Source organism: Carcharhinus amblyrhynchos, chromosome 21, assembly GCF_965287045.1.
Source record: "Carcharhinus amblyrhynchos chromosome 21, sCarAmb.v2.hapA, whole genome shotgun sequence".
NCBI classification, from domain to species: domain Eukaryota; kingdom Metazoa; phylum Chordata; class Chondrichthyes; order Carcharhiniformes; family Carcharhinidae; genus Carcharhinus; species Carcharhinus amblyrhynchos.
Window position 1 is genome coordinate 5,936,451 of NC_137344.1, and position 15,738 is coordinate 5,952,188.

Sequence of the window (15,738 nt, forward strand, 5' to 3'; positions counted from 1 at the left end):
TGCTGCAACTGTACAGGGTGCTGGTGAGGCCACAGCTGGAGTACTGTGTGCAGTTTTGGTCGCCACACTTGCAGAAGGAAATATTGGCCTTGGAGGGAGTGCAGAGGAGGTTCTCTATGCTGATACTGGAGATGAGGAGGTTGGCCTATGAAGAGAGACTAAATAGACTGGATCTGTACTCGGAGTTTGTGTGTGTGTGTGTGTGTGTGGGGGGGGGGGGGGGGGGGGGTGGGGTGGGGGGGGCGGCGGCGGCGTTGGTGTGCAGTTTAGAACAGAGTTGAGGAGGAACTTCTTCACTCAAAGGGTGGTGAATCTCTGGAATTCTCTGCCCATTGAAGTGGTGGAGGCTACCTCGCTAAATATATTTAAATCACAGGTTGATAGGTTTCTGCTAGACAGGGGAATTAAGGGTTATGGGGAGAAAGCGGGAAAGTGGAACTGATCCACTTCAGAACAGCCATGATCTTACTGAATGGCAGGGCAGGCTTGAAGGCCTACTCCTGCTCCTATTTCTTATGTTATGTTCTATTTGTGACACTAATAAATAAACTTTAAATTTCAAAAAAGATTCCAAGAACGGATTTTTTTTTAAAACCTCAGGCAGAGATTACTTAGCTATCAGTTCAGCCAACAGTTTTCTTTCTGTGTAAGCTGCAGCCATATTGAAAGTGCATGCAGTTTTGACATCCTACCTTCAAAAACATATAGTAAGTTCTGATATGAGTAGAAAGAATAATTCAATCACTTGTGATTCTAAATTATCAAGAGGCATTCTAAAAGTGAATTTTATTTTTATAAGCTTGGCTCAGTGGTATTCTCCCGAGACAGAAGGTTGTGTGTTCAAGCCCCAATCCAAAGATTTTGTAACCAAGATTGACACTGGTGCAGAACAGAGGCAGTGATCATCTTTGGCCTCACCCAAAGACTGGAAAATCCTGCCAGAGGTAAACAGATCCTTGCGTGGTCCTGTATCGCCCACTATGATTCCTGTGGCAAGAAGATTCCACCCATCATCTTTAGAATGAGGCATTAAACCAAAGCTCGGTCTGTCCCCTCAAGAAGATGTAAAAGACACAACTGTGGTTTTCAGAGGAGGACAAGAATGTTCTCCTGGTGTCATAGCCAAAATTTATTCCTCATCCATAAAAGCAGATTATCTGGATATATGTTGTTCACTGATGCTTGTGGGACCTTACAGTTCACAAAGTGGCTGCAACATTTGCTGACATTACATCCATGTCCACTCTTCAAACAACTTAACGAGCGAGAAGTCCTTGCATCTTGAAGGCATCAATGATGCTACATAATGCAAGTTCTTCCTTCTTTCTATTGAATCAAAAGTGAAGAAAGTCTAGAAATTAGAACTAGTTTCCCCCATCGTTCCAATAAACACATGGAAAAAATTTCCTAAGTCAATTAGTTCCTTAAAAAACAGCAGGTTAAATCTCTGCTTCTGAGTGTAATTGGATTGTAAGGCTGATATTATTAAGCAAGATGGTTCTAATGACTACATATGACTGCGTAAAATAAAAACTCACGAAATAGGGGATAACATATTGGCATGAATTGAAGATTAGCTAGCTAACATAAGAACATAAGAAATAGGAGCAGGAGTAGGCCATCTAGCCCTTCGAGCCTGCCCCGCCATTCAATAAGATCATGGCTGATCTGTCGCGGCTCAGTTCCACATTCCCGCCCTCTCCCCATAACCCTTAATCCCCTCTCTTATCAAAAACCCATCAACCCGCGTCTTAAAAATATTTAGCGAGGCAGCCTCCACCACTTCAACGGGCAGAGAATTCCAGAGATTCACCACCCTTTGAGTGAAGACGTTCCTCCTCAACTCTGTTCTAAACCACCCCCCCTTTATCTTGAGGCTGTGCCCCCTAGTCCTACTGTCTTTTTTGAGCGGGAACAGTCTCTCCACCTCTATCCTATCCATCCCATTCATCATCTTATACGTCTCAATGAGATCTCCCCTCATTCTTCTAAACTCTAACGAGTACAAGCCTAGTTTATTCAGCCTCTCCTCATAGCTCAACCCCCTCAACTCCGGTATCAGCCTAGTAAACCTCCTCTGCACTCCCTCCAAGGCCAAGATATCTTTGCGCAGGTGCGGCGCCCAAAACTGCACACAGTACTCCAGCTGCGGCCTCACCAATGCCCTATACAGCTGCAGCAAGACCTCCCTACTTTTATATTCAATCCCCCTCGCTATGAAGGCCAGCATCCCATTCGCCTTCCTGACCGCCTGCTGCACCTGCAAGCTGGGTTTTTGCGACTCATGCACAAGGACCCCGAAGTCCCTCTGCACCGTCGCCTGCTGCAGTTTTTCACCCCGTAAGTAATAGTCCTTCCTACCATTCTTCCTACCAAAGTGGACTACCTCACACTTGCCAACATTAAATTCCATTTGCCATTTCCTGGCCCATTCGCCCAGCCTATCTAGATCCTTCTGCAGGCTCTCCACACCCTCCGCACAATTTGCCGTTCCCCCAATCTTGGTGTCATCAGCAAATTTTGACACCCTACACTCGGTTCCCTCCTCCAGATCATCTATATAAATGCATCTTTTTCCAGTTAGCAGATGTGACGAGCGGAGCACCATGGGGATCACTGAGGCCTCAACATTTTACAATTTATATAAACGACTTAGGTGAAGGGATTGAAGGTATGATTGCTAAATTTGTTGATGACACATAGATAGGAAAGTAAATTGTGAAGAGGACATAACAAGATTACAAAGAGACATAGGTTAAGTGAGTGGTAAAATTCTGGCAAATGGAGTATTAGGGCAAATGTGAAATTGTCCCTTTTGGCATGAAGAATAAAAAAGAACTTTATTATCTAAATGGTGCGAGATTTCAGATTTCTGAAGTGCAGAAGGATCTAGACGTCCTAGTGCACGAATCACAAAAGGCTAGACAGATCCAGCAAGTAATTAGGAAAGCTAACAGAATGTGACTGTTCATTTTGAAGGGAATTGATTACAAAAGTATGGAATTATGCTTCAGTTGTACAGGGCATTGGAGAAACTACATCTGGAGTATTATGCACAATATTGTTCTCCTTATTTAAAGAGAAATGTAAATGTATTGGAAGCAGTTCGAGAAGGTTTACTGGACTAATAGCAGGAATGAGCAAGGTGTCTTATGAGGAAAGGTTGGAATGGTTAGAAGAACCACTAGAAGAATAAGAGGCAACTTGTTTGAAACCTTTTAGCTCCTGAGGGATATTGACAGGGTGGATGTGAAGCCTATGTTTGCTCTTGCTGGAGAACCTAGAACTAGTCACTTTTTAAAAATAAGGGATCACTCATTTTAGCCTGAGCCAAAGAGAATTCCTCTCAGAGTCGAGAGTCTCTGGAACTTTTTCAAAAGGCAAAGGAAGTAGAGACTTTGAACATTTTGAAGGCACAACTCAATAGATTCTTGATTAACAAGGGGATGAAAGGTTATCAGGAGTAGGCAGGAATGTGGGATTGAAGTCACAAGCAGAACAGCCATAATCTTACTGAATGGCGGAGCAGAAAATTATATTTTCTAATGTTTTTATAATCCTAACTTCAGAAGTGCAACTGCTGGTGTTTCCTACTGCAGGCATCTCTGCATCTTTTGAAATGAAATCCCAATTTAATGTCAAGATTCGTTACATTGTGATCAGCCTCATGCCACAGTCATTCACTGGGAAGTGGATACAACCTCCTCAAACTCACCTCACCTGGATCTGTAACAACAACCTGAAAAGCTATCAATCTGGCCCACATCCTCGAGCAAAGGGCAAAGTTTTAATAGGCTTCACTTCCCATCCCCAAGCTCTTAAAATCCCCCAGAAATGAGGCTACAATACTCATTTAACCATACTGCTGTGGCAAAATACTACTCGACTATTGAAGAACCCAGCCTCAGGTTAGATGCATTTAACTACAATGCTTAACTTTATCTGTTCTTCCCTCACTCCAGTCTTGCACACAGGAGATGGGATTAGGTAGCTTCTGAGCTCCCTCTCTGATAAAAGGTTACAGACCTGAATCATCAATCGATGCTGCCAGATTTGCCAAGTGTTTCCAGTCATTTTTAGTTTTTAATCTCTGTAAGGGTAATTAGTAAACAATAAATTACATCCCCCCGATAAAGTGACAACGTGAGTTGCATTTTAAAGGGAAGTCACAAATTCCAACCACGTACAAACTCTTGTTTGATGAACTTGACGATATAGAGAGTGTTAACAGCACAAGTAATGATGTACACTGTGAACCACACTTTTGTTTAGAATACTAGCAATACACCACAATTGTACCTGAGTGGTAAAATACCTTTTTCTGAAGCATTGCAAAATCTGGAAAATATTAACTTTTTAGAAGATATATATACTCTCAGCCCTACCAGTTAGTCACTCCACACCCCAGCCTTGATTACATGGCAAGCTCGGACTTTTGTCTATATAATTCTGTAACGCTAGGAAGTGCATAATCTGCCTTTTAACGTTCTCACCTTATTCACTGTCTCAGCTGACCGATATAAACCTGTGACATTCAATCAAGTTTAACCAGCCACCATGAAGGGGGGAGGAGAGCACAAGAGAGGGGGAAACCACAGGGTGTGAATGCTGTAGTATGATACTGTGCCAAATCTTAAAATTTCTGTCAACTGATCTTTTGCACAATTGAAGAAATATACAATTTACAGAGCAGTTTTAATTCCACAGTATTTATGGGCAATCAAATTATACAGCGCAGATGAGCCATTCGACCCATCGAATCTGCACTGACACATTCAAAACACCTGAACTCCTACCTAATCCTATCTGCCAGCAGTTGGCCCATAGCCCTGAATGTTATGATGTGCCAAGTGCTCATCCAGGTACTTTTTAAAGGATGTGAGACAACCCGCTTCTCCCACCCTCCCAGGCAGCGCATTCCAGACCGTCAGTGCCCTCTGGGTAAAAAAGGTTTTTCATCACAACATCCCCCAAACTTCCTGTCCCTCACCTTGAACTATGTTACCTCGTGACTGACCCTTCAACAAAGGGGAACAGCTGCTCCTTATCCAATCTGTCCACGTCCCTCATAAACTTCTGCACCTCAATCAAGTCGCCCTTCATTCTTCTCTACTCCAATGAAAGTAACCCAAGTCTACCCAACCTCTCTCCATAACTTAAATGTTCTATCCCAGGCAGCATTCTGATGAATCTCCTCTGCAGCCCCTCCAGTGCAATCACATCCTTCTTATAACATGGCAACCAGAACTACACACAGTACTTTAGCTGTGGCCTCTCCAAAGTTCTATAGAACTGCAACATGACTTCGCTGCTTTTGTAATCTACATCCCGATTGATAAAGGCAAGTGTCCATATGCCTTTTTCACATCCCTACTAACAACAGATTTTTTTTTTGGCTCTTTTCATTTTCCACACAAAATACAACATATCCACAATGTATAAACGTTTCCTACTTATTTCAATAGGATGTTAAGCAGGTTGTGCCAGCAAAGAACCACTTTGTTGAATACTCCTCTACGTCTATAAAGTAGAAAGTAGCCACTTACAGTACAACAAAAAGTAATTATTTCAATAAGAGCAGAAATTCCCAAAAATCCATAAGATTTATTTGAAACATTAGCCTATTATTTTCCTTCTCTGCCCAATGCTCTGTACTTCCAAGATTTTCTGATTTCATTTCATGGTCCCAGAAGATCTATGTTAAGTAATCTTAAGTACACAGAGCAGTTTCAAATAGTGAATTTAAAAGTTGTGCCAAGTATGAATATGCTAGTGACTTAATAATCATGTTCATATTCTTCAGATATGAAGAACTACTTAAAGGAAAACAGACAACAGGTTTCCTGACTACAAACCCAAAACTGTACAAGTAGAACGCAAGAACTAGGAGCTGGAGTAGGCCATCTGGCTCCTTGAGCCTGCTTCGCCATTCAATAAGATCATGGCTGATCTGTTCATGGACTCAGCCTACTCACCATAACCCTTAATTCCTTTACTACAGCCATCTTCTTAGGACAGCACGGTGCTTAGTACTGCTGCCTCACAGCGCCAGGAACCCTGGTTCAATTTCTGGCTCGGGTCACTGTCCATGTGGAGTCTGCATGTTCTCTCCGTGTCTGCATGGGTTTCCTCTGGCTGCTCCGGTTTCCTCCCACAGTCCAAAAGACATGCTGGTTAGGTGCATTGGCCGTGCTAAATTCTCCCTTGTTGTACCTGAACAGGCTTTCCAAGAAAAGTTTGGCATGTAGACTTTCCTCTAAGTGGTGAAGTAAATCTTGGTTTGGTTCATGAAACACATCATCCAGATGCTTGATACATCAGCCAAACAGCTCATTTGACACTAGTCACGGTGTTCATGGCCAGGACCATCACCTTCCTGAGGATGATTACCTGGAACTATATGCATGTTCATAACATGGATGTCAGTATGTGGAATATCCTAATATGAAACTCCTAACAAATGACAACCTTACAATAAAGGAACGCTACATTAGAAATGAAACACCTGCACTTATTTATCTTACTGTTAAGTTAGTGGAAATATTTTCTTCATCTGATCTACGTGTTGGACTTGGAGAACTTGAATGAGATGTTACCTTGCCACTGTACGTGTGTCTTCGCCTGTAACAAAACCACAAAATAGTAACAATCAGTATTCCAGGAATGTAAATTGCACAGCTCAGAAACATAAGGGTAAAGATAACCATCTTATACAGGGGAGCAGCTACATACTGTCACCATGTATGAATAGTACAGGATTATATTTAATAACTAAAATATGTCTTGCAAGTCAAATGATGGTCATGATAAGAACAGCTTTGAGCTGTTGTTAAAAACATTACACAATTCTCCAATGCAGGTTGCAATATTTCATGGATAAACTTCTGTTTGTAAATGAGTTTCTCCCTTACTCTGCCAATAACCATTCTTGTCACCAGTCCAGGTATGGACACAACAGCTTTATAATCAACCAACATGAACACAATTGGATTAGTTAGTGTTTCCTCAACACTAATCCATTTACTCTGTGAAGTTTGCATGTCTGCGTGGGTTTCATCTTGGTGCTCCAGTTTCTTCCCACAGTCCAAAGATGTGCAGGTTGGATTGATAGGCCATACTAATGGTCCCTTAGTGTCCCAAAGTTAAAGTTTATTTATTAGTCACAAGTAGGCTTACATTAACACTTCAATGAAGTTACTATAAAATTCCCCTAGTTGCCACACTCCAGTGACTGTTCAGGTCTGACTGTGAGAGGAAATGAGATGAAACTCACGCAGACACAGGGAGAACATGCAAACTCCACACAGACAGTGACCCAAGCCAGAAACTGAACTTGGGTCCCTGGCGCTGTGAGGCGGCTAACCACTGTGCCACCCTCAGGTTAGGGGAATTAGCAGGATAAATATGTTATGGCGATAGAGCCTCAGTAAGGTGCACTGCCAGAGAGTTGGTGCAGACTTGATGGACTGAATAGTCTCTGTAGGGATTCTATGATATTTTGGAAAGCAACCTGTCTACATTCAGGAGTTGTGGTCCAACAGTCCAGGCTGGGACTTTGAAGATGGTGTGTTAACAATTATGGCCTCATACCCTTTCACTCCATCAGACTGCATATCTGAAACATCTGCAATATTCGTTTTCAGATGTTTGTGTCATAATCTGCAATATACCAATACTAAGAACTCCACTTTCTCACCACTATTTGTTAAAACCTTCTTGTTTTATTTCAGAAATCAGTTTCTCAGAAAAAAAAGTGGAATCCTGTATGTTTTGAAGGGAATTCAAGTGCACATTATTTGAATAAGCAAAATATACATTTACTATTCAATATTTCATTCCTAAATAAAACAAGAGCCTCCAAAATGTTCTACAGCAGAAATTCCCCAAATAAGTTCTAAATCTCAACTTTTGTCACCAAGGAGACAGCAGTGGGCAGGGAATAAAGACTTCTCCAAAGGAAGGAAACCACAGACCCTACAATGAACATCCTATTTAACAGCCAGGCAGAAGTGGATTCAGCGGGTAAGAGGGAGCAGGTTGCCAGTTTGTCCTCTTGGCTGCTTTATGATATGCAGAGGGAGAAAGCCCTCCCTCAGCCATTTTATACAAACTAAATTTCCAAACTCACTAAAACAATTTATTTCACTATTGAAAATAAAATAAACAGATTTGTGCCAAATTAGCAGACTCATTTATTTCCTCAAGACAGGAAAGGGAGAAAGTATAAAACTAACTGATGATCTACAATTCTAGATAACTATTGAAGAAAGGAAGACATAACAATATGAAAAATCAAACTGAGCATGCAGACCCACCTCCTGTTCCCTCAAACTTATTCCCACTAAACCGCTGACCACGCAACCTCTCGTCCTGGAATCCCATGTTAATCAATATTATTGACGTGGAGATGCCAGCGTTGGACTGGGGTAGGCGTAGCAAGAAGTCACGCAACACCAGATTAAAGTTCAACAGATTTATTTGGCAGCACAAGGAGTCTTAGGCTCCTTCTTCAGGTGAGTGAGGAATTGTGTTCACAAACAGGGCACATACAGACACAAACTCAATTTACAAGAAAATGAAATAAAGATAATGTATTATCTTGCAAATTGAATTTGTGTCTGTATATGCCCTGTTTGTAAACACACTTTCTCACTCACCTCAAGGAGGAGTGAGATTCCAAAAGTTGTGCTACCAAATAAACCTGTTGCATTTTAATCTGGTGTTGTGAGACTTCTTACAATCAATATTAGTAACAGTTCTCTCCTTCAGGGCTGGTGTCTCTCTCCTTTAAATCTGTTGTTATCACCCTTTCCCTCAAAAAAACCCTTGACGCCACTGTCCTTCCTAACTATCATTCTACCTCCAACCTCTTCCCTCGCCAAAAGTTCTTAAACATGTTGTTGCCTTCAAAATCTATGCCAGTCTTTCCTGGATCTTTAATTGCACTAATAAGGTGTCCACCCATGAAGTCTGGAAAAGCTCTCAAAGTCCTATTTGCCTGTGAGAATAATAAACTTCCCTTTCTCAATCTGTATGCTGTATTTGGTATGGCTGACTACACTATCTTCTGCCAACACCTCTCCATTGTAACCCAGCTGGATGGAACTGCTCTCACCCAGTTCCATTTTTATCTACTTAATCTCAGCCAGAACATCGCATCATTTGGAACAGCTTCTCTTCTTGCTCTGCAGCATTACCTCTGGTATCGTCCAAGGATCCATCCTCATCATAGAATTCCTACAGTGCAGAAGGAGGTCTTTTGATCCATTGAATCTGCACCAACCATAATCCCACCCAGGCCCTATTCCTGCAATCCCATGTATTCATCTTAACTAGTCCCCCTGACCCTAAGGGGAAATTTAGCATGGCCAATAAACCTAATCTGCACATCTTTGGACTGTGGAGGAAACTGGAGCACCCAGAGGAAACCCAAACAGACACAGGGAGAATGTGCAAACTCCACACAGACAGTGACCCAAGGCCAGAATTGAGCCTGGGTCCCTGGTGCTATGAGGCAGCAGTGCTAACCACCGTACCACCATGCCACCCTTGGCCCGCTTCTATTTCTCACCTACATGCAGTCCCTCAGTACCATCTGAAAGCATATGTTAATTTTCACTGCACCCAACGCGACCTCACTTTTCTCAACTTCTCCATTGTTGCTAAATTATCAGACCAACATCCAGTGCTGATGAGCAGAATTTTTCTCCAATTAAATATTGGGAACATTCAAGCTATTATTTTCTGTCCCTGCTCCAAACTCTGTTCTCTCAATACCAATTCTGTCCCTTGGAAAAAATCAGAGATTAAACCAGTCTGCTCACAATCTTGGTGCCACTTTTGACCCCAAGATGAGCTTCTGACCTTGTCGTGGTGCCATCACCAAGACTGCCAATTTTCACCACCATAACATCATGATATTTAGCCCTGGTCTCAGTTTATCTGTTGCTAAAATCCTCATTCATGATTTTGTTACCACTGGACTTGAGCATCCCAGTGCACTTTCAGCTGGTCTCCTCAACCCTATGTAAACTTAGGCCATTCAAATTCTGTTACCTGTGCCTTAATTCTCAGCAAATCTCATTCACGCATCACCCCTGCACTCACTGACCTATGCTGGCTCCCAGTTTAGAAACATCCTGATATTAAAATTCACATCCTTGTTTTCAAACCTCTTCTTGGTCTCACCCCTCCCTATCTCAATGACCTCCTCCAGCCTCAAAAACCTCCAATATACCTGCACTCCTCCAATTCGTACCTCTTGACACTCGTACTTTTAATTCCTCCACATTGGCTACGTCTTACTTAGGCCACAAGTTCTGAAATAACATTCTCTGCCTCTTTATACTGATTTCCCCCTTAAAACCTTAGACCAAGTTTCCATCATTTAACCAAATATCCCCTTATGGGGCCCCGTGTAGTATTTTGTTTTATAATGCTCCTGAGCAACACCTTAGGGCATTTCATTACCTTAAATGAGTGCCTGCGCATGTCTATGCCTGTGCATGTGTGCTTGTGCGTGTCTGTGTCCGTGCATGCGCACACACGTGTACACATGCATGTTTTTGTATATATGCATGTATATATGTGTCTGTCTGCGTGTGCCTGTGTGTGTTAGGCAGAATCCAATAGCTTTTATAATTTCTCACATGCAGTCGACACAATTAAAATCAATTTTACATTTTTATCCTAAGAAATACCGGACACATTTAAATACCAATCGCACCGTGTCTGTAAAATGCAGAATTTAAAGTAAAGTTAAGCTCAAGTAAAATTTATTGATTAGTCACAAGTAAGGCTTACATTAACACTGCAATGAAGTTACTGTGAAATTCTAGGTTTTCACTGGAAATTGCTGGATTTCAGTAAAGGGTGAAGTTCTAACCCATCCAGATCAGATTTAATAAGGAGGCACGGGGGGAAACACGCTAACCAATCAAGGAAGGCTTTCCTTCTGGGAATGCTGAAACACGTTCTCTGACAACATCCTACAGAATTTGTGAAGAGTTCTGTGAGAGCTGAGAAGTGCCAGTCACTGTGAGAGATGTGGGGGGAATTAAATCCAGAAATGTGATGTCTATAAAATACTTAACTTTCCATTGTGCTTTTTCTATAAATAATTAAGAATTCACCTTTTGCTCATCTCAGAATGTTGCAAACATCAATAAGCGTTGAAAAAATAAAAAATAGTGCACATCCACTTAATTCCTGCAAGCTTAGGGCATCATGTCAGCCATCAGAAAGCACTTCAATAATAAAATGCAGTCAATGGGGTATCCCATAATTAAACCCAGCTGTAAAACTGAACTTGCCCATGATGCACTGATGATTTAGAATGTACAAAGCTAAACAGATGCAACAACTTCCTTTTACAACTATCCCATCTTAACACCAATCCCATTTCTTCCCTTTGCTGCTGTGCCAGGCTTAATCAGATTTTTACAATCTCAAAGAAATAAAAAGGCTTGCATTTATATAGTGCCTTTTGCAACCTCAGACTAAATGTTTTACTGACAATGAAGCCCTTCCATAATCCAGCACTCACTGTTGCTAAAGAAGGAAACGTAATAGTCAATTTGCACACACAAACCATTCAGCCCATCGAGCCTGCTCCGCCATTCAATATGTTCATGGCTGATCTTCGGCTACAGCTTCATTTTTCTGACCCCTCCCCACATTCCTCAATTCCCTGAGGGACCAAACATCTGTCTATTTCAGTCTTAAATATATTCAACGGTGGATCATCCACAACTCTTTGGGGTAAAGAATTTCAAAAATTCGCAACCCTTTGAGAGGTTTCTCCTCATCTCAGAATTAGGCCACTTTTGCTGAGACTGTGCCTCAATGTTTTGGATTCTCTGACTAACAGAAACAGTAGCCACCCTATTGAGCCACTTCCAAATTCTATTGGTTGGACTGAGAATTTCTCCTATTCTTTTAAACACCAGAGAACATCAGTCCAATTTACTCAACTTCTCATCGTAGGCCAACTCCCTCATTCCAGGGACCAATTTAGCGAACATTCACTTACGCCTCCAATGCAAGTGTATCCTCTTTCCTAAACGTGGAGACCAAAACTGCACACATTGCTCCAGATGCCGCCTCACCAAAACCCCAAACAACTGCAGCAAGATTTCTTTATTTGTCCACTCGAAATCTACAAACAGCAATGTGATAATGATCAGATAATCTGTTTTCATGATGTTGGCTGAGAGATAAATATTGGACAGACACCAAGGCATATTGCCCTGCTCTTTTGCAATATAGTACCATGGAATCTTACACATCCACTTGAAGGGGCAGTTGGGGGCTTCAGTTAAACCTTCTTTCCAAAGGATGGAACCTCCAACAGTGTAGCATTCTGGAACTCCAACGCTGTAGCATTCTCTCAGTACTATATTGAGGTGTCAATCGTGGAGTGGAATTTGTACTTACATTGTGCTATTTCAGAAGAAAGAGTGTACCACCACTAACCCACAACTGATATCCTATTCAACCCTCAGCTGAGCTTCTGATTTAATGTTCTCCCTCAGAAAGGCAACTTACTTTTACCTCTAACATTAATCCTCCACTCTTATTTCAGCCCTGCTGCCACTAATTGTGTCATTTATCAACATCTCCACATATGCAAAAATACTGGAAATACTTTGCAGGTCAGTCAGCACCCACAGAGAGAAAAATTAGTGCTTCAGATCAATAACCTTTGCGCTGCCTTGCCGTAGAGGCCACTAGATAATAAATGGAACCAAGAACTATGTCTGATTTTTCCTTTAATTAGCCCATGGACACATTTACCAATCACAGTACCTCTACTACCATGACCACTGAATGATTTAGCACAGAAAGAGAATATTTGACCCAACATTATGTCATAGAGGGTACAGCTTGGAAACAGACTCTTAGGCGCAACTTGTCCATGTTGCCCTTTTTTTTTTAACCCCTAAGCTAGTCCCAATTGCCCACATTTGGCCCATATCCCTCTATACCCATTGTACCTATATAACGGTCTAAATGCTTTTTAAGAGACAAAATTGTACCCACCTCTGGCAGCTTGGTCCAGACATTCACCACCCTCGGTGTGAAAAAACTGCCTCTCTGGACCCTTTTGTATCTCTCCCCTCTCACCTTAAACCTATGCCCTCTAGTTTTAGACTCCCCTACCTTTGGGAAAAGATATTGACTATCTAACTGATCTGTGCCCCTCATTATTTTATAGACCTCTATAAGATCACCCCTAAGCCTCCTACACTCCAGAGAAAAAGTCCCAGTCTATCCAGCCTCTCCTTATAACTCAAACTATCAATTCCTGGTAGCATCCTAGTACATCTCTTCTGCACTCTTTCTGGTTTAATAATATTCTTTCTATAATAGGTTGACCAGAATTGCACGCAGTAATTCAAGTGTGGCGTTACCAACGTCTTGTACAACTTCAACAAGACGTCCCAACTCCTGTATTCAATGCTCTGACCAACGAAACCAACCAACATGCTCATGTTGACTCGCTGCAAGAGTTATTCACGTTGTCCTATTCAGCCTGCCCTGTCCTTCAAAGTCCTGCACATTTTTCCCTTTCAATCATTCAGCTAATTCCTTTTTGAAAGTTACTACTGAATCTGCTTCACTGCCCTTTCAGGCAGCATATTCCAAATCACAACTCACATAGTAAAAGAGAAATTACCTTGCCTCTAGTTCCTTTCCTTATTACTTTAAATGTGTGTCCTCTGACTGTCAGCTCTGCTGACAGTGTAACAGTTTCTCCTTTATTTACTCTATAAAAACTCTTCAAGACCAGGATATTTTATCAAGTTTCTCCTTAATCCTTTTTGCTCCAAGAACAAGCTCTCTTTTTCTCCAATTTTGAAATCCAACATCACTAGTATCATTGTAGTAAATATCCAATAAATTCTTCAAAGGCGTTGACATTTTTCTTAAATAAAGTAGTGCTCAGAATTGGACCAATACTCCAGATGGAGCCTAGCCAGCATCTTATAAAGGCTTAGGATAACTTGTATTTTTTTCCTCTGTTAATAAAGTGAAGGATTGAGTATTTTTTTCACCAACTTCTCAACTTATTCTGCCATCTTCAAAGACCATGTGCCTACATTTCCAGGAATCTTCATTCCCTTAAAATTACTTTTGTTATATTGTCTCTCTTCATTCTTTCTACTAAATCACTTCACACTTCAATGTCTTCGGTTCCACCTGCTCACTTCATTAGTTTGTTTCTGTTTTTCTTAAGTCTATTGAGGATTTAATTTGGGAGATCCCTGATCTAATATGGCTCAGGACAACAGTGGACAATGTTTTTAATCACTGACTCATTGCCCAGGGGTACAATGAAAACCCAAAAATATCAATTTGAACAATATCACTGTGGTGATGCACAACATCTAACAGAAAAGTGAAATGAACATGCGCACAATTTGCCAGAGCCTTATTTCTCAATGTAAGTGAAATTCTATTCAAATCTTAAGACATTGGGATTTGCATTTATAGATAGTTTTATAGCACAAATGCTTACCTCTAAACATTGAATGCAGAGGTAAAATTAAAGTTAAGGCTGCAGGAAGTGACTTAGATAAAGCTGTGCTTGAGTGAACAAATGTGCAGTGCTGGAGTCCCTAGTCTGGCTTACATCTATGATTCCTCATGAAGAGGAGTAAAAATCAAAATGGAGAGTCATCCGTGAGCCAGCTGGTTGAGAAGAAGATTGGCAGGGCCCCAAGAACAGGTCACTGTCAGTGAATTCTGCACAGGAAGAGAAAAGGGGAATATGGAAGATTGTCATTCCCTTCTTTACAAATCAAATCCAGCCTGCTCAGAATTCATTAACATATCTTAAATAATAAAGTCACTTGCTAGTTCTTTTACCCTTCTGTACTGTATGGATTCTATGATTCTACCCATCAGCATGCCACAAAACAAGTCAAGACTATAAATTGCATCTACAATATTCAAATGGCAATATTAAAAAAACAATTTTAATCTCATGTTAATGAAAGCTAACTTAAAAATTACATAATTTTTCTTTCCATCTTTACTATCAAATTAGCATATTTAATTTTTCCCTCCAGAAAGTAAACAGCAGTCATCGAGATGTAGAACAGTTCTAAAGGTTAAGGTTATTGAAGTCTTTGCAAACTGGCTGTTGCATTTCCTAAAGAAAATATACTGAAATTATGTATTATCCATAATACAAACAGGGACAAAACTGGTTATTTGTAGCATCGTATACAACCCATTTGTTTTTGGAAAACCATGCAGATTTTCTTTGCATAGTGTTGGCTCCCAGAATAATGAATGTTTTGTGTGATCCAATGCCAATAGTTCTTAAATCTGATACAGGTTTTAAGTTCGCTTCTGCTCCTTCTTTCCAGCATGCTCAAAATAAACTGACCGATGTACAGGGAAAAAAATCTTCATCTCCTTTGAATTGCAGCAAAATAAACAAGCCAAGCCCAGTTTGAAGCCCCAAGCACTGTCATCCTTCAGAGAGTGAGCAACTCCCAGTGAGGAAATTAAAATCTCAAAGCTTCAAAACAAAACACAACATTTCAACATGAACACTTAAAGAAACACACACTTCAAATTGGGCTATCCTTTGCATTTTTAACAATCTTAAAACATAAAACATTATTTGATTAAAATGTAGCAAGACTAATAACTTGAGGTGACTTGATGTGGCTAGTAACAAACTAAAAGATTTATTGACTGAAAAAATTCATAGAATCAAACAGT

At 40.9% G+C, this 15,738-nt stretch overlaps 1 protein-coding gene across 2 annotated transcripts in view; it reads right to left on the minus strand.

The window, feature by feature from the left end:
* cep112 (centrosomal protein 112) overlaps positions 1–15,738 on the minus strand; it is a 468,252-nt gene that overhangs the window by 408,897 nt on the left and 43,617 nt on the right. For both annotated transcript variants that reach the window (XM_080209170.1, XM_080209169.1), the window contains exon 5: positions 6,525–6,621. In XM_080209170.1, the coding sequence (XP_080065296.1) occupies positions 6,525–6,621 (97 nt within the window). The remainder of the gene's footprint in view (positions 1–6,524; positions 6,622–15,738) is intronic.